The sequence below is a fragment of the Pyricularia oryzae genome, chromosome 5, assembly GCF_000002495.2.
Source record: "Pyricularia oryzae 70-15 chromosome 5, whole genome shotgun sequence".
Taxonomy (NCBI): Eukaryota; Fungi; Ascomycota; class Sordariomycetes; order Magnaporthales; family Pyriculariaceae; genus Pyricularia; species Pyricularia oryzae.
In genome coordinates, this window is record NC_017852.1 from 977,348 (window position 1) to 1,003,011 (window position 25,664).

The window sequence follows — 25,664 nt, forward strand, 5'->3', positions numbered from 1 at the left end:
TGAATCTCTTGCCTGCGAAGATCGGGTGTGGCTGATGCAAGTGGCGCCCTTTCTACGCCACAATCAACCCCCGCGCACATCATCGATCATGCTACCAACGAACTTCTCCATAACCGGAAAGCCCGACTCCGATCCCTGGTGGCGGGGTTGGAATTTGTGCAAAAGCCCCTAAGCTCGCATACAATTTCCAACGGTTGCTTGTCGAGTCCGACCAACAAACACCGTCAGTATGGCTGCACAAGTCCCTACTGAGGAGCTCAAAAAGCTCAAGGGTAAGTACAAGCCGGCTGCATTGATTGTTTACGTATTAGGATTACACTAACACAACCTTCATTTGCTACGTTTCAGTCGCTGCAAAATCAGACGACCCGGCTGCTGCCAACGGAGCCAACGGCAATACCGCAAACGATAGTGACGGGTCCGACGATGATGACGAGCCAGAGGACGCCGGTGCCGCCGCCGGCGGAGAAGGCGCGAAGAAAAAGAAAAAGAGAAAGCCACGCAAGAAGAAGAAGAAGAACGCCAACGGCCAGACGGACCCTCCCAGGATCCCCATCTCCCAGCTCTTCCCGGACAACAGCTACCCGAAGGGCCAGGAGGTCGAGTACCTCGGCGAGAACACGTATCGTACCACAAATGAGGAGAAGCGCCACCTTGACAGCCTCAACAGCGACCTCCTGACAGACTACCGTCATGGTGCCGAGGCGCACAGGCAGGCGCGTAGGTGGGCGCACAAGCACGTCAAGCCGGGCATGTCGCTGACGGACATTGCAAACGGCATCGAGGACAGCGTGCGGGCGCTGGTGGGACACTCGGGTCTGGAGGAGGGTGATGCCATCATCGCCGGCATGGGTTTTCCCACCGGGTTGAGCATCAACCACTGCGCCGCCCACTACACACCCAATGCGGGCAACAAGATGGTCCTGGAGCATGATGATGTGCTCAAGGTTGATATAGGAGTGCATGTAAATGGTCGCATCGTCGACAGTGCCTTTACGGTCGCATTCAACCCCCGCTATGACAACCTCCTTGCAGCTGTCAAAGATGCCACCAACACTGGCATCCGCGAGGCGGGCATTGATGCCCGCCTGGGAGAGATCGGCGAGGCAATCCAGGAGACCATGGAGAGTTACGAGGTAGAGATTGACGGCGAGACTTACCCCGTAAAGCCGATCCGCAACCTGAATGGTCACACCATTGACCGGTACACCATCCACGGTGGCAAGAGTGTGCCCATCGTCAAGTCTGCCGACCAGACAAAGATGGAGGAGGGAGAGATCTATGCTATCGAGACATTCGGCAGCACCGGACTGGGCTACGTCCGCGATGAGGGCGAAGTGTCCCACTACGCGAAGCGCGCTGATGCGCCTAACGTTGCGTTACGATTGACATCGGCGCAAAAGATATTGAACGTGATCAATAAGAATTTCGGCACGCTGCCGTTTTGCAGGCGTTACCTGGACCGTCTGGGACAGGACAAATACCTGTTAGGGGTAAGTGGAATCTTCAACGGAATTGTATCCGTCGGAAGCTGGACATGTGGTTGCAAATTTGCTGATCAAAATTGACATGTGTAGTTGAACAACCTTGTGTCCAACGGAATTGTCGAGGCGTACCCACCCTTGGTCGACAAGAAGGGCTCTTACACGGCCCAGTACGAACACGTAAGTACCTTGGTGCATTGCGCTAGTCCTCGAAAAATACCCGCTACTAGGCAACCTCGTTTTCCAGGTGCTGACTGACAGGTGACGCATCCAGACTATTCTCCTTCGGCCGACTGTGAAGGAGGTAATCAGCCGTGGAGATGATTACTAGGTTCCAGAATTGATGCGGAATTTCCATGAAACAGAATTCAAGCATTCCAAAAATTGACGAATAGCTGACTCACATTCCCATGGCAATGCAATACTTGACATCAGTATCCACGCCACTTGAAATTGCTCCCACATTTGACGCCGATTTCGAGCGTCTGATCAGCGAGGGCCGCTATTAATACTATGTATTGTTAAACTTTTGATAAGAATGCGACATCGTACATGAAAAATCCAAGGAAGAAAACGGGCATTTCAAAGCCGAAGAAAAGTCTGTTGTGCTGCAGCAAATACCATCCGAATATTCACGCCTGTCCTGGTTTCCTTGGTACCGAAAGGGGATTGTAAGGAGGCTATGGGTCGGCAGCGACCTGGACTTTCACATGTTAATAAAGAGCGGGTACTTTGCAAATCAAATATAGCGTTAGTGGCTCGTACAATGGAACTCTGAAAAGCCAACTGGGGATCTCCATTATTCAAACTTCCCCGCAGATTGTTTCTGGGCAAGTTGATGAAGAATTCACATAATCGTCGCGTTGCAGGCGTTGGTTTGATCGGTGGTGCCTCGGGATTCGGGTCCCTTGCATTATTTACTGTACCAGTACGCAATAGCTTGTAGTGTAACTTTGATTTGATGATTCTCCAAGGCCTAGGGACAGCCTCTGCATCGCCAAGCGGAAATGCCCGATTGCTTTCACTACGCTTCAGTGTTGCCACCAGAAAACCCGACCCTTCTGTGCTAACAGAGTGCACTGTATGACACACGCTTGGCGGCAAAAATCCAATCGGATACATGGATCGCTGGTCTGTGCGAGGCATTTCCGCCAATCACTCGACGCTACTTATCGTCGTTCCGTGGATCCCCGATAAGTACAAGGGAGTACAGGGATGAGGCTTTTATCTTCCCGGGGGCGCGGACGCCATTAATGGGAAATTTTAGACAAAGCACAGTTTAATCGCCCAGAGCGGTCGACTTAATAAAGTTCTATGAATCGACCAGAGGTTTTTTTTTTCTCTTCTCGACGCTAACCATCAACCATCTCACACCAAGAAATAATAACCCACTCTCATTTCAATCGACAACACCAAGGACGTCTTGTCGATTTATTTCTTGCTTACTCTTGATTACTTCGAAATAGATTCTTTTCTCTATTGCGCGACGCTTTTTTCCCTTCGAAAATAAGCAAAACCCGGGCCTGCCGCTACACGCAGAACAGCGCCTCCGTACCATCCGAATCCAACCGAACTACACCGAAAGTCCGCTTGCACACGACCTCTTTCCTGTAAAGACGACGTGCAACTCCACCAAGCGTCACCGCACGCGGCCATTCTCTCTTACCTCCTCGCTCCACGCAAGTCCTATCGAGCAAACCCACTCCCCATCACATCTTTCAAAATGAAGGTCTTTACAAACAAGGACACTTTCAACTACTCATGGGAGGAGGTGTCGACGGCCAACTGGAGGAAATACTGCCCATGGAACGACAAGTCGACGCATGTCATCGCCGTCGACACCATCTCGCGTTCCGTCGACTCCCAGACCGGTATCCTGCGCACCGAGAGGCTCATCACCTGCCGGCAAAACGCCCCGGACTGGGTGTGCAAAGTACTCGGCGCCAGCAATGGCGAGTCGCTCATGTACGAGGTGTCGTACGTCGACGCGGCGAACAAAAAGGTCACTATGGTCTCGCAGAACATGACGTGGTCAAACCTGATAAACGTCCAGGAGACCGTTGTCTACAGCCCGCTCAACGACAAGCAGACCCAGTTCGTTCAGGACGCCAAGATCACCGCTCTGTGCGGCGGCTGGCAGAAGATCAGGAACTCGATCGAGGACGCCATAGTCACCCGTTTCCGTGAGAACGCCGCCAAGGGCCGCGAGGGCTTCGAGTCCGTCCTGGCCATGAGCAGGCGTGTCTTTGCCGAGGAGAGGGCTCGTCAGGTTGTCATGGCTCAATGACCAATGGAGTCAGTCTGAGGTCCTACTCGATGCGACATTTCGAGACGACGACCCATGCCCCCTCTTTCAGGCGGGGGACACGACCACGAGACGGCATGCTCTCCTACGAAAATCATTTGGCTTTAGCGATTTTTCCTGACGAGTTCTGCGATATTCTCATATTTCTTATCTGCATAATCTGCATTAGCCGGCGCGCTTTGAGCGAGATCCTCCTTTGATTGAAGAGGGACTTGAAAGGTGTTTTATTACCAAAAAGTTTACGGAGGGTTTCTTTTTTTTACGCTCTGGTTTCATTACAATTGTTCTAGACGGCTCACCAGGATCATACTTTCTGTGTTTTTGTGTCCCTGGCCCATTACGAGGTGGACTGGGAAGATCGAGGTCCGTGGAACAGATTTCACTCTCATATCTTCCTCTCTCAAAAAGGCGTTTGGGAATACCCGGTTAGACTTCTTTTTTTATACACATTGGCTTTTTTTCATAATAGACTGGTGTTATTGCCAACAGTGTTATCACAGCTCCGGCCTGCAAAGCCTGCTGCCGTTTGAGCATGACCTTGGTATCACCGCATTGCGTTTTAGATTGTCTAGGAGGCATTACTCTCTGTACATATGCCACCATAAATTTTTGGACATGAAAAAATTACCAGTTAGTGAAATAGAAACCTCTTCACTCAAAACTATGTGGTCTACGTAATTCGATTGTCTGAAAATGCAATGCTTTTTTCTTGTGATTCTGACTCCTCCAAAGACTGAAAACAAAAAAAGAGTGACCCCCACATCACTCCGCTCGCCCGGGAAGCGGGATCGGCGCTGCCTTTCGGGAGGGGTCCCCTTTGGCCCGGTCGAGATCGCCAAACTCCCCTACCGCCCTTCCTTTGGATCGCCAGCGCCACCACCAAAAAGCAAAAATTTTAACCTTCCGTTTTCAACCGACACCTCTCCTGGTACCTGGTCAATAGGGTCCTAGTGTCGGCATCCAAGACCTCGGGCTGCGCGAGGACCCGCCCGGCAAATTCGGCCGCCTCGGCATACCGGCGGTAAAAATACAGCTCCTCGACGGCGTGGACGAGGTCCTGGGACAGCATCTTGGAGACGGTGGTTGTTGTTGACGATGCCGGTGTCAAGGGGAAGGATATTTGGTGTTGGATCTTGTTAGGGGGTAAGGCGGTGTGATTTGTTAGTGACCGGGGGTTGGAAGACTAAGATAAAAAAAAAAAAAAAAACATTGAAGAATAAAAAAGAAAAGGATTCTTTGTAAAGAAAACTCAACAAAATGCGACAGTAGGATCCTCTTCTTCACAACTTACATCGCCATTCTGTATCTTGGGACTATACGTCGCCTTTAGCGCCTGGAACGCCTCCTCGGTCTGCCTGAGCTTGTCCTGTCTGCTCTGGGGCTTGGCGGCGGGGCACTGCTGGTCTGCCAGGGGGCTGTTGTCGTCCTCGTCCCCCGAGATGTTGATTGCGAAGAGGTCGTCCGCCATGGTTTTGATGGCACCCTAATTGCTGTATAGTTTCTTTTTTATTCTTCTTGTTTTCTCTCCTTTACTCCGTAGGGTTTGGCTAGATCATTTCCAAGCCCAGCTAGCTGACCGCTCAAGAACGCCACACCTTGTGATTGTCGATAATGATTCCTCGCCTTGGGCGGTCTAGTTGACGAGGTAAGGATGCGCAATCCCGTTGTTCTTCAAGTGCAAAATATGAGAGTTTATCCTCTGGCGACCTGCTGGTGCATCAGTCATCCATATACGGAGTAGGCTATTGTGCTGTCGTAAATCTCAAAGTGTTGCAGTACATCAAAGTCATCACGGGCACTGCCGTGATGATTAGCAAAAACAAAAACTGAGCGGGGCATTTTCTCGACTCGACTTCTCTTTTTCTTTTTCTTTCTTTTTTCCTACACAATCAACATACGGAGTACAAAATCAAGCCACATCGTCCAAAATGGCAACGACTGCGGATTCTCAGACGCGCAACTCACAGCAACAATAGATTTCGACCATCTCATCCCCGATTTGTCTTCCTCTTTTCTGAGGCCTATTGGTTTGTATGAGTGCTAGAGGGAACTGCCTTCAGACTCCTTTCTTGGTCTTTCAGACCGCGGACTAGCCGGCTTGAAATTTGCTTTCGGAGATGTTGGATACGTCAATTCATATCGTCCATCACATGCCAAAACCTGCCTTTTAGGCCATGGTAAGGAGCTTTTCATCACGCGACCACATGTAAGCATCGAAAGCAAAGTTTGATGTATCCAGTTTTTGCCGCTATGCCTAAGTGGTCTGTCGAACCTAAGCCACGGCGGTCGTCCGCCAAAGCCTACAACGAGCGAATGGACAGAGAGCCAGATATTCATCATGCGCCCGTCCAAAGAGGTTACCGCTCTGCACTCCACCTGACGGGCGTGCCGAATCCAGAGACCCCCCCATCCCTTTATGGATCTTCCCATTTTACCCCCTGGATTTACACAGTCACTCTGTTTGAACAAAACTGAACAGAGCCGACCTTCTCAAGACAAATCCTCGCACGTTAAACTGACAAAAAGGTTGTAAATTCGCTATCAACAGCTCCAGACCGAGCTTATCAACATAAAATCCAGTGCCTAGCAATCCGGAAAACCTTAAATCAAAGTAATGTCGGAATCGCGCAGCCCGCTTTCACTGACTGGGATATTTATGTTCCTGACGCCGCGGCCTAAGGAGCGCGGTTTCGTGGCTTGGTGTGCATCTGTCGCAGGACTGTGCAACGAAAGCTGAGTAAATAACGCATTAACAGTAGCCGTAGAGTCAGCCGCAGACCCATGAGACTCCAGACTCAAAACTCGCGACTGACCGCCACCTCCTTCCAGGCTGGATAGGTCGAACAAAGCGCTAGTTCTGGGGATGCACTCTGCAAACCGAGAGCTGAACATGACTGGGTTAGATCTTGCTGTTGGGCGGGCCGGAGTCATCAAGGGTGAATGAGCAATGGCTGCTGAGTTTGCAACTGGACTGCTGGTTGCTGGTGACGCAGAGACAGGAACAGTCGGAGTAGCTGTGCCTGACGCCCACCTGGAGCTGGCAAGCCCCACGCGGCGACTACCGCCCTGTGTCACTTGTGAACTGACAGAGTTCGACCGACTGGACCGCCCCCTTAGAGATAAAGTGTGAGCAACGGCCATATTGGAAGGCTCAACGTCATTGGCCTCAACTTTGACAACGTTCGTATCAGCTGGTGTGATCTGAGGACTCGAATTGGCAACCTCAGGGATGCCAGAAGCTACATTTGACTCAGCATCGACCTGGGCACATGCTGCTTCTACAGCGACCGTTGTGCTGGTAGGCTTGGCTTGGCTCTCAACTTGGAGGCTCGGTATGTCCTCAGTTCGCTTGGCTGCTACCTGCGCAATCTGCAAACTGTGGTCTTCAATCTTCCTTAGGGAGCTCGTCACCCGCAGGCCACGCATAGCTTTGAGTGCCTGCTCATAATCATGGCCCCGTGGTGGCTCGGCATCGGAACGCAAGTTATGCATCTCGTCGGCCGAGTACCGAAGTCCATTATGGCGGGTGGCCGCATCAAAAAGAAGCATAAGAGTGGAGATAACATGGCTTCTCTTGGGATCTTCAATGCCTTTGAAAGACTTCGACAGACCGGCATCAAGACGCTGGCGAACAGCATCTCGAGCGCCACGGCTTGTCCTAACATTTAGCTGTGCCAGTTGTTCCACTTGGGCAGTGATTGCCTGGCACAGTGCAATCACAGAATCATATGTGACCGCCTGATCAACTGCAGCCGCCCTGTGCGCTTGGTCGTTGTAAAGCACCAACGCGTTGTTAGAAGAAGATTCGGGAGATAGCCCATGCAGCTCCTGCAGATGAGCCGAATACCCTGGGGCCATCGAGGACCCCCGTACTGCTGGCCTTGTATCATCATCAAGCAGGATGAGCTGACTGCTCATGTCGTTAGAAGAGAACGACGCTTCAGCAGGGCCAGGTATACATGCGGACAGGTCACGGGCCTGTGATTGACAATCTGGCTGCCTTGACACATTCGCCCCCGCATGATTTTTTGCCTTTGAATTCAGAGACTCTGGATTGCTTTTGAGTGCAGCAGCTGCAACCCTGTTCTGCGACGAAGGTTTGTTTGAGGGGGTAGCTTTGGTTCCGTTGGTAGTCCCCGCGGTCTTTGCTGCTCCTGAAGGCGCCAAGATGGCTGGAGTCCTCGCCCGTGTATGTGGATGATTCCCACTCGTTGTAGGAACGGGCGTGGAAGTCATCTGCTTTGGTTTCGCGCTGCTGTCTTGTACGGTGCTGGATGCTTTGAGCTCAGCTGCCAGCTCATCTTGCTTCTCTACAAAAAGAGAAACGGCAGTATGATTGACGAATGTTAGGCGAATAGTGGACTCTATGCCCAAGCTATCTCTAAACTTGATGTCACGATCAGGTGCAGTTCCCCAGCTAGTCTTCCAGGAAGACAGTGGGTACTCATGCATAATAACGTTCTCGACGACGACGATGAGCACTGGTTCTACCACGTTGCTGCGTGCAAGCCAGAGGACGCTCGAAGGGAGCGGTTTTCTGCCTGCCTGCTGATGTAAGAAAGCAACTTCCCGGTAGAGTATGGTTTCGCCCTGAAGGCACAGAACGCTCTCGTCGAGGACTATGTTACTCAGTTGAGATGTACTTGGCGGCTTCGTGGGACCCAACTGATACGATGACGAGTTTGTCAAAGGGCTTGAGTTGGTGGGCTGGGTGTTACGCTGCCCATTGCTTGGTTGAGGTTTCTTCTGCACCGGAGGATGCCGCCCAGCCTTACCTGTAAATCCTGGGGTGGCAGCCTTTTTGGTAAGTCCTGGAGGTGCGGCCTTGACAGAAGTAGCCCGGGGGGCTCCATTGGTTGGCGAGGGAACATTCTGCCGCTTCTTATGCTTGCCGGTGCTATTATGGCCAGCATTGTCGAGCTGGGGAAGAGGCTTTGTTGGGTTCTGATTGGGGCTATACTGCGCTGGTTTCCGGGCAGTACGACCTTTCGGTGACAGATGAGCAGGCAAAGGCAACCCGGGTGGCGGTGACAGATGAGCAGGCAAAGGCAGCCCGGGTGGCGGCGATAGATGACCAGGCCAGGGCAGCCCAGGTGGAGGACGTAACCCCGGTGGTGGACGTAACCCAGGTGGCGGACGTAGAACGCTCTCTGTTGTTTCTCGAATGGCGTGAAGTCGACCATGAGCCATTGTACTCAGGCCCTTGACTGCCTCTGCATCGTCGTCGTCAAAATCACCCGCGTTGATGGCACCTAACGAGAAGGGAGTTACTGCGGTTAGCGGAAGTGATAGGTTGTCGTCGACCTGGAACAGACTCACTTAGCCACAAGGCATTGGTTTCTGCCCTCACAGCAGGACCAGACATAACTGCATCTGCGGCAGCGCGGGAATACTTGATTCCTTTCTTTTCTCCATCTTCTGCAGGAAGATTCTCGACGCGCTCAATGCCGAGATCACGCTACAGAGACAAGGACACAGTTAGTTCAAGGCCATTCCTGACGCAGCTGTGTGTAGTATCTGTTAGATGGGACTACTATCGCACAGAGCGAATCGTATGGGTGAGTGTAATGTCAGTCAAATTAGACTTACCTCCATTGCCAGGCGCACAGCGCGCTCCTCGTTAGTCTCAGTGACAGGTGGAACGGCCATTGTCGCAATCGATTAGACTCGTAGCCCGTGACCATATGGGCTTTCTTTGTGATGATAAGTCCAGTGGGCTTGTTAGGACCCAAATGATCTCTTGAGGACCAGTCCACCGAAGCTGAATGTAGTAGTAGCTTGCGGATGGGGCCAAGGCCGTATTGAACCTGGGCAAATTTCGGGCGAAAGTATCTTCCTAGTCAGCCCCAGGATCGAAATCTAGCGGCTTTTCTTGAAAAAAATAAGCCGTGAGATCTTCTAATCTAGGGCTTGATTAAGCAATATTTAGTCGTCGGGCCATGGCCTGTAACGAATGAGATCTGGTATTCATAATATGGGCAGAGAAAAGCGCCTAGCTTACCTTTGGAGGGTGGTGTCCGTAGGTGAACAAGATGCTGCTGTTAGGATATGTTCGTTCGGGGCAGTGAGAGACGCTATCTTTGAGGTTAGCAATGACTGCCTCACATGTTGAAAGAGGTAAAATGTGTTATTGGCAGTTGAATTCTTTTGGTCATGTTGTTGTTTATTCGGGAAGGCAAGTTCAGACCAAAGACTAGACCGCCAAGATGGGCACTGTGGGTAGGTTTGGGTTGGAAGGTGAGATGGAAAGGCAGTCCAGCGGGTAGAAAAAGAGGCAAGGTGATGTCCTGGAGAGTTCTCAGGCTTTCTAGACGAATAAATACCGCAATGGTACCTAGGTCAAGTGCCGAGGTAGACAGGTAGGAAAAGTAAACACTTACTTGATGAGATTATAGAGGGGGAAGATGCGGCCGTGAAACGCGATGAACGTGAAGCTTCAACTGCTTTTGTAGCTTCTTCGAATGGAAGAATTTTGGGTGCTGGAAGCTTTTAGAAGAAGGAACCAAAGCTGACTGGTCCAAACGAAAGCCCGAGCTTGCAGCTGACCGACGTTTGCCCCTGGTAAAAGACCTCCTCGCAGGCTAGAGTCCGATCAAGGGTTGAAAAATCTGCTCCGGTTCTGGAAGGAACAGTCTACCACAGATCCATTGGTAACTTGGGGCTGTCTGGCACTCGGTCGAGTAACACATTTACTACCAGTGATTCCCCAGCTGAGCTGCCCAAGGCTGAAAGAGATGTTGGACTCGATACGCCTGGATTTTCCCTTCTGGGCAGAACGCATTTCATTACTGCTCTTTCGTGTAAATGCCCTTTACGTAAGAGATCTTCACCTGCTTTTGGTGACGGTGGGAGGCTCTCAATATAGGAAAAGCGGGAGGTCAAATTTCTCAAGCAAATCATATCACATAAAGACCAATATCTGCCTGCCTGTTCTTTGGTCCCAAACATTCGCCTGTATGAGCAGCCATAGGTACCGATCTACCTACTAAGGACAAAGACTCCACCGTTAATACTTCTTTATTCCACAAGAACCGACCTTATTACACGCAGAAAAGGTATCAGCAGTACTGTCAGATTCAGCAGCACCTGAACAAAGCCATAGGTCTTGCCATCAACAAGTCGGTGGTCTGAACCAGGGAATAGACAACTAGGCTCCTAAGATACTACGCGTAAGGCTTCCATGGGAATCCCTGAGAGAAATCTCGCGGTACGTAGGCAAGTCTCGAATGGTTACTTCAATTGCCCAAAGAACCCGTCAGCTTGCCTCTGTTTTCTTTTACTTGGCCGGAATGCTGCTGCCTTGACACAGTCAAAACCAAACCCACTTCAAGGACGTCTTCTCTCAAAAGACCACAACTAGCCACTCGATATGACTATGAGAGATGCATAATAAGCAAAAGGTAACGAAATAATGTTCCAGTTTAGCCCTAGAGGAAGACCCCAGAAAGTACCGCGCTTGGCATTCAAATCTGCAGAATCAAGACCACACGCACATGAAAATGCCTTGGAACAATAGTCGAAAAGACCCACGCGCATGAGTGGGAGAGGAAAGTGACACAGAGTTACATAGTTAAGTAATAGCATCGATCGACAGATCGGTGGCTGCGAGTTTCGCTCTTGGTAGATGTTAATTAACGTCATGATGGAGACGCTGTTTTGCAATCGTTACGTCAATAATCTTGGGGCGGGCTGGGGCCCCAGAGACAATGGCGACAGCAATATCTATAAAAACAGCAATGGACGGACGCTCAATTGATGCATCCAAACAAGAAAAGAAAAAACCACCATCTTCGCAGACAGTAGAAGGAAATAAGTTCCTTTAATTAAAGAAAAAAAAGTGTTCAATCTACGCTAAAGGTTTGTGCCGCACCATTACAACAACCGTACCCTCTACCCCTGAATTCAAACAAAGATTGACATGACCTGACCAGCCGAAAACCACATCAACAACCAGCCTGACAAAAAATCAACAAAAATGACCGAGTCAAAGCAGGAGCAAATCGACAGGCGCCAGGCCAACCTGCCGCTGCCGGAACAGCCACCAGTGGCATCGGACTGGCAGTCTGCCGACGCGAGAAACGTCAACGTCGGCTCGGGCAGGCTCGCATCCGACATCTCTACAGGTGATGCATCGTCCACGGGGCTGCGTGAACCCGCCACCGTCGGCGCGGGCGTTGACATGAGCGGTATTGGAAGGCAAGGGAAGGAAGGGCTGTCGGAGACGCCCAAGGATGCGTCGAAATAGGATGTTGGATGTATGGGGTTCGAATTTGTACAATATAATCAGTCGCAATCACAGCCAATGACTTGCATCACCTGAAGCTCGAGAACAAGACCTCGCAAGGCAATGAAAACCATGTGATTATGACTTACAGCTTTTTGCCCGCCCCTGCAATGAATCTCGAATGGTTTCAAAAGCGCTGGAAATATCGCCCGGGGTTTGAGATGAACAAGAGGAAATTATCATTCATTTTCAGTCATAATTGTCTAGAGTCGAATGTGTTGGCCTCTAAGATTGACTTGATAACCACCAATTTTCCTTCGCAAACCATGTATCCCATAGAACGACAACATCCAGAACGCCGACAGGGTATTGAAATTGCAACAAGTGAACGAGACGCGCAGCTAGAAGACGTATTCACCCCATTCTCCGATCCGTCTCGGCCGAGGTGCCAGGCTCACCGGCATCCGGGTTTAAATAGTTGGCATCTTCGGCAGCTTCGTACTCTGCGATAAGGTCGCTGACCACTTGCCGCGCTTCGTCAAACTCATCAAGGTTTTCCGAGAATGGCTGTGTCTTCTTGTAGCCTTCTATGAATGCGTTGCGCTTGCGCATCCCGTCGTATTGCCTTACGATCCTTTTGAAAAGCTGCAGAACATTAAGGGCGCACTTGGTCAGTATGAATTCTGTGATCAAAAATACAACAAAAGTGTTCCTTACTGTAGCAATGCTGGTGTGGTTGGCTAACATGAGACCGCTGACACGGTGGCTCATTGGTATGTATGGGCTCCTTTTGGTCAAAGCAACCTGGATACTCGCCGGTCCCCAAGGAATAAAAGTTGCCAACCTCCTTTCACGAATGCGCAGCAAAGACTTGTGAACATCGGTTGGATCAACTTCGCCTTGAATCACATTGAGAATTGAAATGTAACAACTCTTCTTCCCGGGTATCGTTGAAACCATGCGGTTCTTGGGCTGCAGTAACCTGCGCATGACATCCAAAACTGTCGTCTTGCGCACCGTCTTTGCCTGCTCGACTTGATCTCCCGTAAAAGGAGTATATGATGTCATCAAGAAGTGGCATTTGGGCGTAGGGATCAAGGACGCCAATATGCTGACGAGGTCATTGTGCATGTAGCCTGGGTATCGCAGTGTCGTTGTGCTGGCAGACATAACAGTAGAGACCTATTGAACATATTATCAGTAAGATGCGCAAAACTCCGAGGCATACGAGTATTAGTACCAGTTGATTTGTCTGCTGAAAAGACGGCTCTTGCACGTGGAGTCTATCGGCTGCAATATGTGAGAGAGCGCCGTTATCCAGCACCACCACCGAGTCGGCATTCTGTGTCAATCTCCTCATGGCTAGGATGCTGTTGTAGGGATGGACGACGACGTCTCCGGCATTCTGGGTATCCGGAAATACCGAATACGTTTGTATGATCTTCTTGGGAAATCGGTCATTTAGCCTTTCCAAGAGGAATGAGCCCAGACCTGAGCCTGTGCCACCAGCAATCGAATGCAGCATCATAAAGCCCTTGATTATGGTAAACTGTCAATAGGGGCTTCGGAAGGGATATCGGCGGCAGCATGCTTACCTCGAGTGAGTCGCTTCCATCTGCTTCCCTATCAATCATCTCCATAATGTCTTCGTGAACCGACTCGCCAGTCTGATAGCCATCACCCCAGTTGTTGGCCGCGCCTACACCATTTTTGCCGACATAGAAGTTCTCTGGGTTGTATATGTTTTTATAGGGACCCGTTTGTATGCCGTTGATAACCTGTCGGGGGGGTTTTATGTTTAGCCAAGGCGCATGCAAAACAATCGAGTCCTGCACACATCTGGTAAAGGGAACATACCCGGGGTTCCAGATCAATCAATATTGCCCTGGGAATATACCTGGTGTCGTCGCTTTGGTAGTAGAAGACGTCCTTCCGATCGCCGCCCTCGGTCGCAAAGTCTTCCAGGTTACCATCTTGATTGATTCCGTGCTCTTGACAAAGCTGCTGCCAGAACTGACTCCCAACTGCTCAGCGTCAGTGACTGTCCGGAGGGACTGCGCCGATAAAATGACCACACCCTGCGTATGATGCAGCTGTGAGCAAGGTGGGGTCGACATACTGCTGTTGCCACATTGGCCAGCCTGGATCGTAATGATTTCTCTGAAATAGCAAACTGTTAGCAATGCGCAAAAGCAAATGGTTTTGAAGCCTGAAAAATATCCCACCTCGGCATCTTGTGGTTTGTTTAAGCGCTGATTACAGCAAGTTTACTCTGTAGAATAATGATCAGACGTTGTGATCCTTGGTTTCGAGAGCTGCCCTCCAGCTCGAACGCGTCTGCAACGCGATTTTGCGGTGTCGCTGTTGAGGGTGGGTGGGACTGGGTCGGACCATTGCTACTCTCCACTCTTTACGTGGGAGCTTTCTACTACCTACCTACGGAAGGTCCCCTACATTTCCACCCCCAGTCCACAGTGAAAGCCTCCCCAATCCGATAGGTACATTTGTCCAAGGACTTCCTTGTCATACGACATATGCATGCACACTTAGATTTAACCTTTATTTGATATTTACAGCGAAAAGGACTCCTGAAAATCGAAGAGGAACCATTTTGTGATGTAGTTAGTGGCTTTCCCCGCTACCCCAATTTGTACCTAGCCGTTGTACAACTTGTACCATAGCGTATACTGGGCTGCTGACATCATGTGGTCCCGCTTTTGGCAACCTCGAGGCATGGAGTGAACAGGGGGAGTCAGACCCTTGCTCATCATATCCCTGCTGCAGCGTTGGCACTTGGACTGTGCATTGACTTGGGCGTACGATCGGCCGAAAATGTCACCAGTCCAACACCTATTTTGTCACGAAGCAACTTCTTGCCGAACCAATTTGCTTGGTGCCCAAGGTGCCTTATCATCTTTTCGCTCTTGTTCTCCGCCACTTTGATTGCGGCAGCCTCCCCAGGCGCTGGTGACCGACAATCTCCCGGCTTTCCCCGTGGGTTTCGTTAACCAGCTCGGGGTCTAGTGTGCCGTGCTACTGGACTAGCGCGGGAGTTCGTACAATCTTAATATTCTGACCCCTGACTGCCACAACTCAAGCCAGACTCCAACTCTTGACGATATGAAAGCAACCGCAACCGAAAATTTCCACTGAAACACACGGCTTCGTTGCTTCGAGTCTCAAAAAGTATCGACCTAGACAGTTCTAAATGGCAACGTCAGCCAACGATGGCGGCGGGCCGTCGACAGGACCCAGCATAGTACTACCGCCCATAGACCCCCACGAAGAGGCTCGAATAATCAGGGGCCATTTGCGATCCCATTCGACGCCCAGCTCACCGACAATTCCACGCGGTACTCGAGTTCTTGGCGCGCTGAATGAGGAAGGCAGCGATGCCGACGTCGAGGAGACGGCCGATGAGGCGGCAGCTGAAGGCGAGGCGGCCAAGGTCAAGAAGAAGCGCCGGAGAATGAGACGTCCCAAGATGTTGAGCCCCTCGACCCAGAGCGGTGAACCCGACTCGCCCGTAGGGACTCGGCGGTTGAAGATTTTACAACGAAGAGCCACTATGCCTGATACGAGGAACGTACTCTCCGAAGGCGAAGGTCGCGACCATCTCGCCCGAGAGAACGGCTGGGGACGTGGCTCGTCTTGGATGGGCAGGCCCAACGATGGCGATGATCCGGAAAGTCCATCGGGGGTGGCTCGAAGAGGCCCTGGACACGTACGGCGCATATCCATGTTTCACGGTGGAATATCCGATGGAGGTGAAGCCACACCAAGAAGACCATTCTTCGGAGCCGACCGAGCATCTACATACGGTGCACAAAAATGGAGACAGGTCAAATCCACTCTCAAGCTTCTGCGGAAGCCCAAGGACAACCAGTTTGACTTCCACAAATCTGCCGAGCTGATGGCTGAACTACGGGCTGGTGCCCCTGCCGTTCTGATGCTTGCCAGCATGATACAGCGTGATGAGCACGGCAACAAGCGAATCCCAGTTCTACTGGAGCAGCTGAGATTGAGAGTCACCGACAGCGCTCCGTTGGACGGCGAAGGCGAGCGTCATTGGCTGTTCACCATTGAGCTCGAGTATGGAAGTGGGCCCAGCCGGATGTGTTGGACGGTTAAGCGTACCATAAGAGAGATTCTTAATCTCCACTGGAAGTACAAGCTGGGAATCGACAACAAGAAGTATTCGTTGACTCTGCCTGGCACACGGCCCCGGCAGCCAAGATTTCCGACCTCCGTCTTTCCCTATGTCAGAGGTCTGCGTGGCGTGGACGATGAGGAAGAGGATAACGCAGCTAGTGTCCGCGGGGACGGAGATGAAACTGCAGGCTATGCAACTGGCGGGGAGGGTACTGCTGCAGAGGGCACCGATGTCGAGGAGCGCGGCGTCCTCAGCAGAAGGGGTTCCCGTATAACACGACCGAACACCATAGAGAACCGGCACAAACAGTCAACAACCAGCCTTCCTGGGTTGTTCAACCCGAATCCTGATAACCATTACGCTGGTAGCACAGTGGATGCTGCACAATTGCGGAGGAGGTATGTTGAGAAACAACGCAAAATGCTGGAAAAGTACTTGCAGGAGACTGTCCGCTGGCTCATGTTCCGAGCGGACAGCAATCGACTCTGTCGCTTCCTGGAACTGTCAGCTCTTGGAGTTAGGCTTGCTGCCGAAGGCAGCTATCATGGAAAAGAGTGCTTTCTTCATATCCAGTCCGCCAAGGGTATTGATTTTCGGCGAGTCCTCACTCCGGGGGCTATCCTAGATCGGCACAGTAGAAAATGGTTCCTTGTCCGGCAAAGCTACATTGTTTGTGTTGAGTCGCCTGAGAACATGAACATTTACGACGTTTACTTGGTTGACTCTAAGTTCCGAATCAACGCCAAGATGAACAAGCTCAGAGAGATCGCCGCCAAGCGGACGAAGAAGGACAAGGGCAAGGAGCAAGACATGGATCTGTCCGGCGACCAAGCTCCCGAGAAGCACCACCGGGTCAACATAATGACATCGGAAAGAAAAATCAAGCTGTGGTCTAGGAATCAACACCTGATCCAGCAGTTTGAAGAGTCAATCAACGGCATGCTGGCGCAAACGCCTTGGCACCGAGAGAACCGGTTTGGCAGTTTTGCCCCTGTTCGACAAGGCGTATTCGCGCAATGGTTGGTCGATGGCAGAGACTATATGTGGAATGTTTCCCGCGCAATCAACATGGCCAAGGATGTTATTTACATCCACGACTGGTGGCTGAGTCCTGAAATCTACATGAGGCGTCCTCCTTGCATCAGCCAGAAATGGCGTCTCGACAGACTACTCCAGCGAAAAGCAGAGGAAGGTGTCAAGATTTTCATTATAATTTACAGGAACGTCCAGCAGGCCATACCGATCGACTCCGAGTACACTAAACATTCGCTGTTGAATCTTCACCCAAACATCTTCGTCCAGAGGTCTCCCCACCAGTTCAAGAAGAACCAGTTTTTCTTTGCGCATCATGAAAAGATTTGTATCGTGGACCACATAGTGGCGTTCGTTGGCGGTATCGATCTATGCTTTGGTCGTTGGGACACCCCTCAGCATCCTGTTGCCGACGATAAGCTTACAGGCTTTGAACCTGGTGACTACCCCAAGGACACGGATCACACGCAGGTGTTCCCAGGAAAGGACTATTCCAATGCTCGTGTGCTCGATTTCTTCAGGCTAAACGCGCCATATGAAGAAATGTACGATCGCAGTCGCGTCCCTAGGATGCCCTGGCATGATGTCGCAATGCAGGTGGTTGGGCAGCCTGCTCGCGATCTTACTCGCCATTTTGTCCAACGTTGGAACTACATCCGCAGAGGCCGCAAGCCAACGCGACCCACTCCATTCCTACTGCCTCCTCCGGATTGCAGGAAAGAAGAGCTTGAAGATCTTGGACTCACTGGCACTTGCGAGGTCCAGATACTACGATCTGCCGCAAATTGGTCCCTGGGTATTACCGAAACCGAGGCCAGCATTCAGGCCGCGTACCTTAGGCTGATCCGTGAGTCAGATCACTTTGTGTACATGGAGAATCAATTCTTTGTGACAGGCGGAGAGTGCATGAACGTTCAGTTTGTCAACGGTGTTGCAGATGCCATTGTCGAGCGTATCATGAAGGCGCATGCAAACGATGAGGAGTGGCGTTGCGTCATCCTCATTCCATTACTCCCTGGCTTCGAGGGAAGTGTTGCCGAGCAGGATGGCAGCAGTGTTCGACTGATCATGCAATGTCAGTTCCGTAGTATATGTCGTGGCGAGAGCTCAATTTTCGGGCGGTTGCGGGCCAACAATATCGAACCCGAGGACTATATCCAGTTCTTCAGTCTTCGTCAATGGGGACATATCGGTCCGAACAAGACACTGGTCACTGAGCAACTCTACATTCATGCCAAGATAATTATTGTCGACGACAGGATTGCTCTCATCGGCTCCGCCAACATCAACGAGCGATCACTACTGGGCACCAGAGACTCGGAATGCGCAGCTGTTGTCAGAGACAAGGACATGATCTGGTCGACAATGGCTGGTCGCCCGTATCAAGTTGGCCGGTTTGCTCATACTTTGCGATTGCGCCTGATGCGAGAGCATCTCGGTCTAGATGTCGACGAGATCCAGGAGCAGGAGAGACAACTCGACCCTGACCATGAAGATGCCGAGGTTCGGTTCAGTCGGGACATGGAAAACATCTACGGCTCCGACTCGGAAGCCGGCCCATCTGTAGAGAGGCCAAAACCAGCGCGTTCCAACCATAATCGACTTCCCAGCTTCAATCATGATGTGGATTGGGATATGCTCAACGACGAGGATAATCTTGAACGAAGCTCCTCCAAGCAGAACTCTGTGAACACAGAACAATCTGCTGCCCAGAAACGCGAGGCAAATGGGCACGACCTAGATCATTGGAAGTCTGCCGAGTCCCAAGGGTTGGACCTGGGCCGGGACAGCGTGATTGTAAATGGCAAAGAGGTGCTCACGCATAACGTATTCCCCGAGGGCAAAGGGACAATGGAGTCTCCCAAGGGTCCGGAAGCTGCGGCCAGTACTGCGGGGACAGAGCAGTTCCCTGCTTTCGAGGAGACTGTTAGCAACGATGGCCTCCCGCCAGCTCCATCTATTGTTAGACGAACGACTGAGCAAATGGGGCTTCCTCGTCCCAGTCAACTACCTTCACTGCCTGTACTTGATGACACTGACATTGGAGGCCCGCCTGCTTCTTATGACGCTGATGGAAAACTTCGAGAAGGGCTGCAGAGCCAATGGGCTTATGACATAAGGCCGGCCCATATCGACAAAGACTGTATGCGCGACCCTCTCAACCCGTCATTTTATGATGATATCTGGTCAAGAGTAGCAGAAAACAACAGCAAGATTTACAGGCGGGTGTTCCACTGTATGCCCGACTCCGAGGTGACGAACTGGCACGAGTATCAAGAGTTCCTCAATCTGCAGGGGCAGTTTGAGCAAAATATGGAGGCTTGGGGACCGGACATAGAGGCAGAAAGAGAGCATCAAGCCAACCCACACAAACCCCATGCTTCAGGTGGTGCAGGCATTGGTGCTCCTGCGCCCACAGCAGTTGCATCTGGCTTGGCGGAGAAGGTGACGGGTCATTTGCCCATCGGTAATGACTCGAGGCCCGAGGAGGCTGCGCCGGCGGAGAAGCCCGAAATGGACCTCGAAAATGAGAAGAGGCCTCTCTTCACGCCTAACCACTCCCGACAAAACTCTCGTCTGGATCGAGAAATGGCCGCGGCAGCCGAGAGAGCCCTTCACACCCCCAAGCTCGAGATCCCTATGGCGTTCCCCGAAAAGTCCAAGACGGCTCGGGATCGGCGACCGACGTTTGCGACTGCCGAGAAGCCCGGAACAGGATCGAGCAACAATGCCAGTCACAGCGGCGGGGGAACGCTCCCGCGGCGCAAGCGTGGAAACACCAGGGCCAGCCGACGTGGGTTCCAGCCGGACCAGGTAATGAACAAGCCCGAGGCTGAGGAGATGCTAGGAATGCTTCAGGGGACATTGGTGCAATTCCCTTACGACTGGCTCGTGGTTGAGGAGAGCAATGGAAACTGGCTCTATCAGGCCGACTTGGTTGCTCCGTTGCAGATCTAGTAAGTTTTGCCCACCATCACTGAAAAAAGAAGAAAGCCAAGTTGAATGTTTTACTGACTTTTATCGCAGCAACTGAGAGCAAGGGCTTGGGGTTTTGGCGAAGAGTTTTTTTTTTTTCAGACGCCGACGAGAGCATTGTTTGGTGTTTGGGAGTTTCTTGTCATGAATTAATTAGTTGAACTTATGCGCTGGCAAAATTCTCGGTGGTCTACTTATAGTCATAACAAATTCTATTATGCAAATAATCTATCTATTCCAACATTCTCGAGATGTATATGCAGCTTAATTAAGGATTTGAGACGGTGGTAATGAGTTTCCCTGGACAAAAACAGTATCAGCCTGTTTGAACAGATCGGCAAAAATCTAAGGCCTCTCTCTGTCCGGGAATTGAACCCGGGTCTCAAGCGTGACAAGCTTGCATACTGACCACTATACTAACAAAGATTGATTTGTGAAAACAAAATCCAAAGTAGAAAGTAAAAGTGTAGTGTAATGGGTCAGCTTCCTGATTGCACGAGCTAATGGGTATGCTCAGGCTTGCGTACAAAGGTACAGAGCAGGCTTCCTATGATATTGGTTTGCCATTTTTTTTAACTGAATTATATATATCCTGCAAAATGGCCTTTGAGAGAGCATTCCAAGCCTTTTTTGCTGCATACTTCCTTACCCGCCTGCGGATAATTCGCTTTCGAAGTTGTTCTCACAGCTAATTATATTCATGGAGGCTAATTATACGTTAAAATTTCATTTTGCCATCCTGGTAGAGGCGCACGGTCAATGAGCGGAACTCGTAATTTGATTATGCGAACCAAGAACATGATGCTGCTGCATAAAATCTGCAATCTACGGATTCATGGCTGCAGGGAGCCAACGTTACCAGACGTGGGAAAGTATGGTGCGTGATCCATGGATGCGCCGGGTACAGATTAACAGGTGCATAATTCGGTCGTCCCCGGCCAAGGAGTGTCGTTGTTTCTGATATTCGCGGGTCCAGCGCCTTGAGACCTGGCGCGCGATGAACGGTATGTTGGTTTCTGGATTTAATAGTAAATTGTGCCTAGGTTTTTATTTTCCGTCATTTGTTGCTTTGCGTCAGCTAGGTCAAGGAATTCCCAACATCCAAATTTCAATTACATTTATAGTAAGTTGTTTTTCGGCTTTCGCTTAACTATCATAAAACATATCTATCCATTATATTGCCCAAGCAAATTCTTCACTCGCGATGTGGACATTCGCACAAACATTGTCTGAACCTTTTTCACTAGTCAAACCAAGATGCAATTTGGAACGATTTCCCTCATAGCCCTGGCTGCTTTTCTGGTCCCAGGTGCTTTGGCGGCGCCGTCTTCTTCTCGCGGGTATGATGGATGCCAAGGTCGAAGCGCGGTTGACAGGCATGAAAGCCCTCCCAGGACTCGACCTAACCCCGATAACAGTCAATCAAGAGGTCGCCAAGTGTTGGGTGATGCTAAGAGCACCGACTCGATCAAACTTATGCCTATCTATGATGATGAGGGTTATGGACGTGATATCAAGCCTACGAATGGACAACGGAGACGGTATTAAAATTACCCAATGAGGCTTTTATGCAGCTATCAGGTGCTAGCTTTATAATAATACAAGACTACTGCCGTATAAGTACAAAATACACCCACTTCACACTCGCTCACTTACCCAAATTGCCCCACGGCAGCCGTACCGAATCACACCCGTCAGCAACCAATGCGGCTCGGCCTGCTTGGCATCGTGCTCGACGGCGTGGTCCAGATGCTCGAGCTCTTCATCCCTGATGCGCCTAAGGGTAGAAATGAGGTCCCTAAACTCATCCCCGACCTCGTAGCCGTCCCTCTCCCAGCCGGTCACCATCTCGAGCAGCGAACGGATCTGCCCGTTATAGTGGTCGCCAATCTCGGTCTCAACTGCCTCGGTGCACGCCATGGCGGCCTCGCGGCCCATCATGGCCGTCGCCCAGCCCAGCGTCGTCGCCGCCGCGGACCAGACCGGGTACATGACTGTCGGGCGCACCCGCCGCGCCGCGATCATCGAGTTGAACGTCCGCAGGTGCCCTTCCTCTTGCTCGCGCATGTGCGCCATTAGCGGGCGGAGGTGCGGGTGGCGCGTCACGACGACGGGGGTCTGCGCGGCGTAGATGCGCACGGCGGCGAGCTCGCCGGCTTGGTTTACGCGGAGCTGTTTTTTTTTGCGCAAGGTTTAGAAACATGTCACAAGGGGTAAAATGGTAGAGGGATGGGAGGAGAATCTTACAGCAGAGGAGAGAAAGTCACGCTGCTCCTTTGTTAATGGCTTCCGCTTGGGCTTGGAGTCGGTCGGCTGCGATGGCGGGGTGGTTGTAGTTGCAGCCAACCGGGTGCTCGTTGACAGCCATCGAGGGCTACTGCTGCTGCTGGTGTTGGAGAAGAGGGCCGGTACGAGAAAGTCACATATCGGCCGTTGAGAGATGCGTATGCTCCTTAGAGCGCTGGGAAAAGCTGTTGGATGCGGCATCTTGTGTGCGAAATTCACTGGAGCTCTCGATAGAAAATCAATTAACTAAATGGATTTGAGTTTCGAATTCATTTATTACTTTGTAGACTAAGATCATGTCATGACATGATGAAAGTGATGGCTAGCCGGCGTGGGTGGAGATTCAACTTTATTGTGGACCTTGCCGATAGATTCTAAGACATCATTGGTTACCTGAAGCTACTTGACTGCTGAGTCATCAATCAGCGGGCGGCTCATTCAGACTGATTTGAACTTCGTGGTTTAAGAATCGCGACCAGACATTTAACGGATCTATTTAGCAGGAGCTGCAGAAGCTCTTCATCATCCCCATTGAAGCTCAATCCTCCTCAATCGCTCGCAGTGCTACCAATAAGTCTTCAGTCGGCTCCACAGCAGATCTCCGAGACTCGCAATCTGTCATTAACGTATCTCGCATCAGCAAAGCACACCTCGCTGGAGTGCGCCGTCCATCAACCGCAGTTAATACGAGTATCTCGATCTAGCCAGACCGAAACTCCCACCCTAGCAGACTAGCAAAATGTCTGACATTGACGACGACCTCCTTGCGCTTGCCGGTGGCGCCGTCTCTTCTGATGAAGAAGATGGCAGCCGCGCAGGATCGAGGTCTCCTGCGCCCGGCAAGGCCAAGAATGGAGCGGCGAAAAAGACGGCCGCAAAAAAGCCCCAAGGACGTGCGGCGGTGGATGATTCGGAGGAAGAGGGTGAGGCGTAAGTTATCCCGCCACCTACAAGTTTGACATCGTTTGCTGCGCTGGCTACACCATTCTCGGCAGTCGTGTCCAGCTTCATATGGCACGCCGAGCTCCCACCATCATACTGCAAGGTCGTCCCCAACAACTACTCCATCATCACCGAAACGTCAGCAGGAAGTCTTCCACGCAGTATGTCGGCACTAACGCCTGTCCTTGGCAGCTCATCGGCCCCCTCAAGCCCGCGATCCGACCAGTCAGTCCCCATGGACGAATCAGATTCAGACTCATCCGTTCGGCGGAGTAAGGCCCGCGACGAAGAGGAGAACAAGTATCCTGTCGAGGGCCTGTTCATGAGCCACGCGGAGAAGGCGCACATCATGAGCTTGCGGGAGATTGAGCGTGAGGAGATCTTGGCGGAGCGTGCCCAGGAGAAGGAGAAGATGCACCAGAACCGACTGCTTCGCCAGCTCGTTAGCAATAATGAGATGCAGAAGAAGCGATCGGCCTCTAACGCAGGGCTGGCCGACGACGACAGGCGCAAGACGTCGAGGGTCCGTACCAAGCTTGGCGGCAGCCGCGTTGGCGAGACGAATGCGGCACTTGACTCGCTGAAGCGCGCCAGGGCGGAGAAGAATGAGCGTACACGCAGGCGTGAGGAGGACAAGGAGCGGAGGAAAGACCGCTCGCCTTCATACCGGGATGAGTTTGAGGACGAGAACGACGCGGACAGTGAGGTCGACTGGGCGCATTCATCCAAGAAAAAGTCCAAGGAATCCAAGCCCGAGAAGGAGGATTTTCCAGCGGAACTGGAAGACATTCAGAGAATCCGAATGAGCCGCACTCGGTTTGGCCAAGTCTGCTTTAATCCCGGATTTGAGAAGAAGATGGAGGGCTGTTTCGTCCGCATCTCCGTTGGTCAGGATCGAGAGACGCAGGAGAATGTGTACCGCATGGCGATTGTTAAGGGTGAGCACAGATGGCGGTTCATGACGACGCCCGTGTGATATTTGCTGACCCCTTTTTTGCAGGCATATCAAAAGGCAAAGAGTACGCAACTGACGGCGCTCATGGTCAAATAATCACGGATCAATATGTGACGGCTGCTCATGGCAAGGCGGTTCGTGACTGGCCCTTCATCGCTTGTTCGAATCAACCATTCACAGAGGTATGAGTCCTTTGCTCCAACCACGATTACTTTTGGCTTGATTCCCATTGCTGACATGGAGCAGAACGAGTGGAGGAGGTATAAAACCACCTGCAATGCCGAGAGTGTGGATCTTCCCATGCAGTCGGCCGTTTCCAGAAAGCTCGATGAACTCCACAGTCTACTCAAACACAGCTGGACGGAAGACGAGCTCTCGGCAAAGATCGAGCGGGTCAGGAAATTGAAGGCCAAGTTCCAGGGGCATGATCGCTTGCAGCTGGAGCAAGATATTGCCGAGTACCGAGCGCTGGGCATGCACGACAAGGCAAAGGAGCTCGAGGACAAGCTTGAGACAATGGAGACGCCGCGGTTAGCTTTTAGGACATCACTACAACCGGCCGCTAAGAAAGGCGCGGGTAGCGGACCCAACGGAGGGCTATCGCAGCAGGAGAGGCTGGCGCAGATCAACGCCGAGAACCGCAGGCGCAACCGGGACGCGGTGCGGAAAGCGCAGATCCAGGAGCGGGCGCAGCACGAACGCCGGATAGAGCGCAGCAACACACCGAAGAAGGGAGGTACTGATAGCGGAGCGAGCACGCCGGGCGGCGGTGGCGAGAGTGGCGATGGGGGAGCGACTAAGGGAGGCCTACTGCCGCACCTTGCGAAGCTGAAGCTGCAACAGAGCTCTCAAGACAAAAAGGGCCTCCCGACGATTCACAAACCATTGATGGATGACGACATTATCGGGGCGCTGGATCTGGACATTGACGAGGATATTCTCAATTAACGTTTTGAGAGAGTTGGATCAAAACTGGGAGGGATAGGGACCAAAGTCGGTCGAGCGATCGACGCTGTGGGAAACTTGTCCATATAATGCAACTGTTGATGGCGTCGGATGAGCGTCGTGGCACAGACTGGTCTAGTTGTTACTGGCATGATGGACTTTAGACTACTTGCGGAGCTAGTAGGTGCTCAGGCAAATTGCATAGATACGCCCTAACATCCTTAGTCTCTGAAACGGCCACTAGATATTTATTTGAAGGCATAGCGATCATGAAAGGAAAAATAGATTTCACCAAGTAATGACATTATTGAGCTTGTCTCTGTTATCAAAACCAGTTCTAGTTCTATCTAGCTCAAGTACCA

At 51.5% G+C, this 25,664-nt stretch overlaps 9 protein-coding genes and 1 non-coding gene across 10 annotated transcripts; 5 read left to right on the forward strand and 5 right to left on the reverse strand.

The window, feature by feature from the left end:
* The first annotated feature begins 113 nt into the window (after positions 1–113).
* Positions 114–2,299, forward strand: MGG_00966 (uncharacterized protein). The gene is made up of 4 exons (XM_003717936.1): positions 114–272; positions 349–1,493; positions 1,578–1,664; positions 1,759–2,299. Exons 1-4 carry the CDS (start codon positions 230–232, stop codon positions 1,813–1,815), a joined length of 1,332 nt encoding a protein of 443 aa, XP_003717984.1. The 5' UTR covers positions 114–229; the 3' UTR covers positions 1,816–2,299.
* A 499-nt stretch (positions 2,300–2,798) lies between these two features.
* On the forward strand, positions 2,799–3,771 carry MGG_00965 (MSF1 domain-containing protein; the record flags this gene model as incomplete). The annotated part of the gene is made up of 2 exons (XM_003717937.1): positions 2,799–2,813; positions 3,214–3,771. The coding sequence occupies 2 exons, from the start codon at positions 2,799–2,801 to the stop codon at positions 3,769–3,771; spliced, it is 573 nt and encodes a 190-aa protein (XP_003717985.1).
* A 642-nt stretch (positions 3,772–4,413) lies between these two features.
* On the reverse strand, positions 4,414–6,126 carry MGG_00964 (uncharacterized protein). Its single transcript, XM_003717938.1, has 2 exons — positions 5,081–6,126; positions 4,414–4,921 (listed from the first exon to the last, which is right to left on the reverse strand). The coding sequence occupies exons 1-2, from the start codon at positions 5,255–5,257 to the stop codon at positions 4,685–4,687; spliced, it is 414 nt and encodes a 137-aa protein (XP_003717986.1). The 5' UTR covers positions 5,258–6,126; the 3' UTR covers positions 4,414–4,684.
* A 147-nt stretch (positions 6,127–6,273) lies between these two features.
* MGG_00963 (uncharacterized protein) lies at positions 6,274–10,224 on the reverse strand. The gene is made up of 5 exons (XM_003717939.1): positions 10,170–10,224; positions 9,791–9,863; positions 9,379–9,687; positions 9,109–9,247; positions 6,274–9,041 (listed from the first exon to the last, which is right to left on the reverse strand). The coding sequence occupies exons 3-5, from the start codon at positions 9,436–9,438 to the stop codon at positions 6,391–6,393; spliced, it is 2,850 nt and encodes a 949-aa protein (XP_003717987.1). The 5' UTR covers positions 9,439–9,687; positions 9,791–9,863; positions 10,170–10,224; the 3' UTR covers positions 6,274–6,390.
* Positions 10,225–11,487: 1,263 nt separating this feature from the next.
* Positions 11,488–12,212, forward strand: MGG_00962 (uncharacterized protein). Its single transcript, XM_003717940.1, has 2 exons — positions 11,488–11,646; positions 11,721–12,212. The coding sequence occupies exon 2, from the start codon at positions 11,765–11,767 to the stop codon at positions 12,032–12,034; it is 270 nt and encodes an 89-aa protein (XP_003717988.1). The 5' UTR covers positions 11,488–11,646; positions 11,721–11,764; the 3' UTR covers positions 12,035–12,212.
* On the reverse strand, positions 11,883–14,369 carry MGG_00961 (tubulin gamma chain). The gene is made up of 7 exons (XM_003717941.1): positions 14,239–14,369; positions 14,133–14,173; positions 13,871–14,037; positions 13,609–13,791; positions 13,254–13,547; positions 12,731–13,195; positions 11,883–12,658 (listed from the first exon to the last, which is right to left on the reverse strand). The coding sequence occupies exons 1-7, from the start codon at positions 14,244–14,246 to the stop codon at positions 12,428–12,430; spliced, it is 1,389 nt and encodes a 462-aa protein (XP_003717989.1). The 5' UTR covers positions 14,247–14,369; the 3' UTR covers positions 11,883–12,427.
* Positions 14,370–14,809: 440 nt separating this feature from the next.
* Positions 14,810–20,459, forward strand: MGG_00960 (phospholipase D1). The gene is made up of 2 exons (XM_003717942.1): positions 14,810–20,155; positions 20,226–20,459. Exons 1-2 carry the CDS (start codon positions 15,222–15,224, stop codon positions 20,230–20,232), a joined length of 4,941 nt encoding a protein of 1,646 aa, XP_003717990.1. The 5' UTR covers positions 14,810–15,221; the 3' UTR covers positions 20,233–20,459.
* Positions 20,460–20,528: 69 nt separating this feature from the next.
* Positions 20,529–20,600, reverse strand: MGG_20230. The gene has a single exon. It is a non-coding gene; the product is annotated as a tRNA-Asp (tRNA).
* A 1,132-nt stretch (positions 20,601–21,732) lies between these two features.
* MGG_00959 (uncharacterized protein) lies at positions 21,733–22,791 on the reverse strand. The gene is made up of 2 exons (XM_003717943.1): positions 22,422–22,791; positions 21,733–22,346 (listed from the first exon to the last, which is right to left on the reverse strand). Exons 1-2 carry the CDS (start codon positions 22,659–22,661, stop codon positions 21,813–21,815), a joined length of 774 nt encoding a protein of 257 aa, XP_003717991.1. The 5' UTR covers positions 22,662–22,791; the 3' UTR covers positions 21,733–21,812.
* Positions 22,792–22,923: 132 nt separating this feature from the next.
* MGG_00958 (uncharacterized protein) lies at positions 22,924–25,663 on the forward strand. Its single transcript, XM_003717944.1, has 4 exons — positions 22,924–23,390; positions 23,595–24,340; positions 24,403–24,539; positions 24,604–25,663. Exons 1-4 carry the CDS (start codon positions 23,200–23,202, stop codon positions 25,303–25,305), a joined length of 1,776 nt encoding a protein of 591 aa, XP_003717992.1. The 5' UTR covers positions 22,924–23,199; the 3' UTR covers positions 25,306–25,663.
* The last annotated feature ends 1 nt before the right edge of the window (position 25,664 follows it).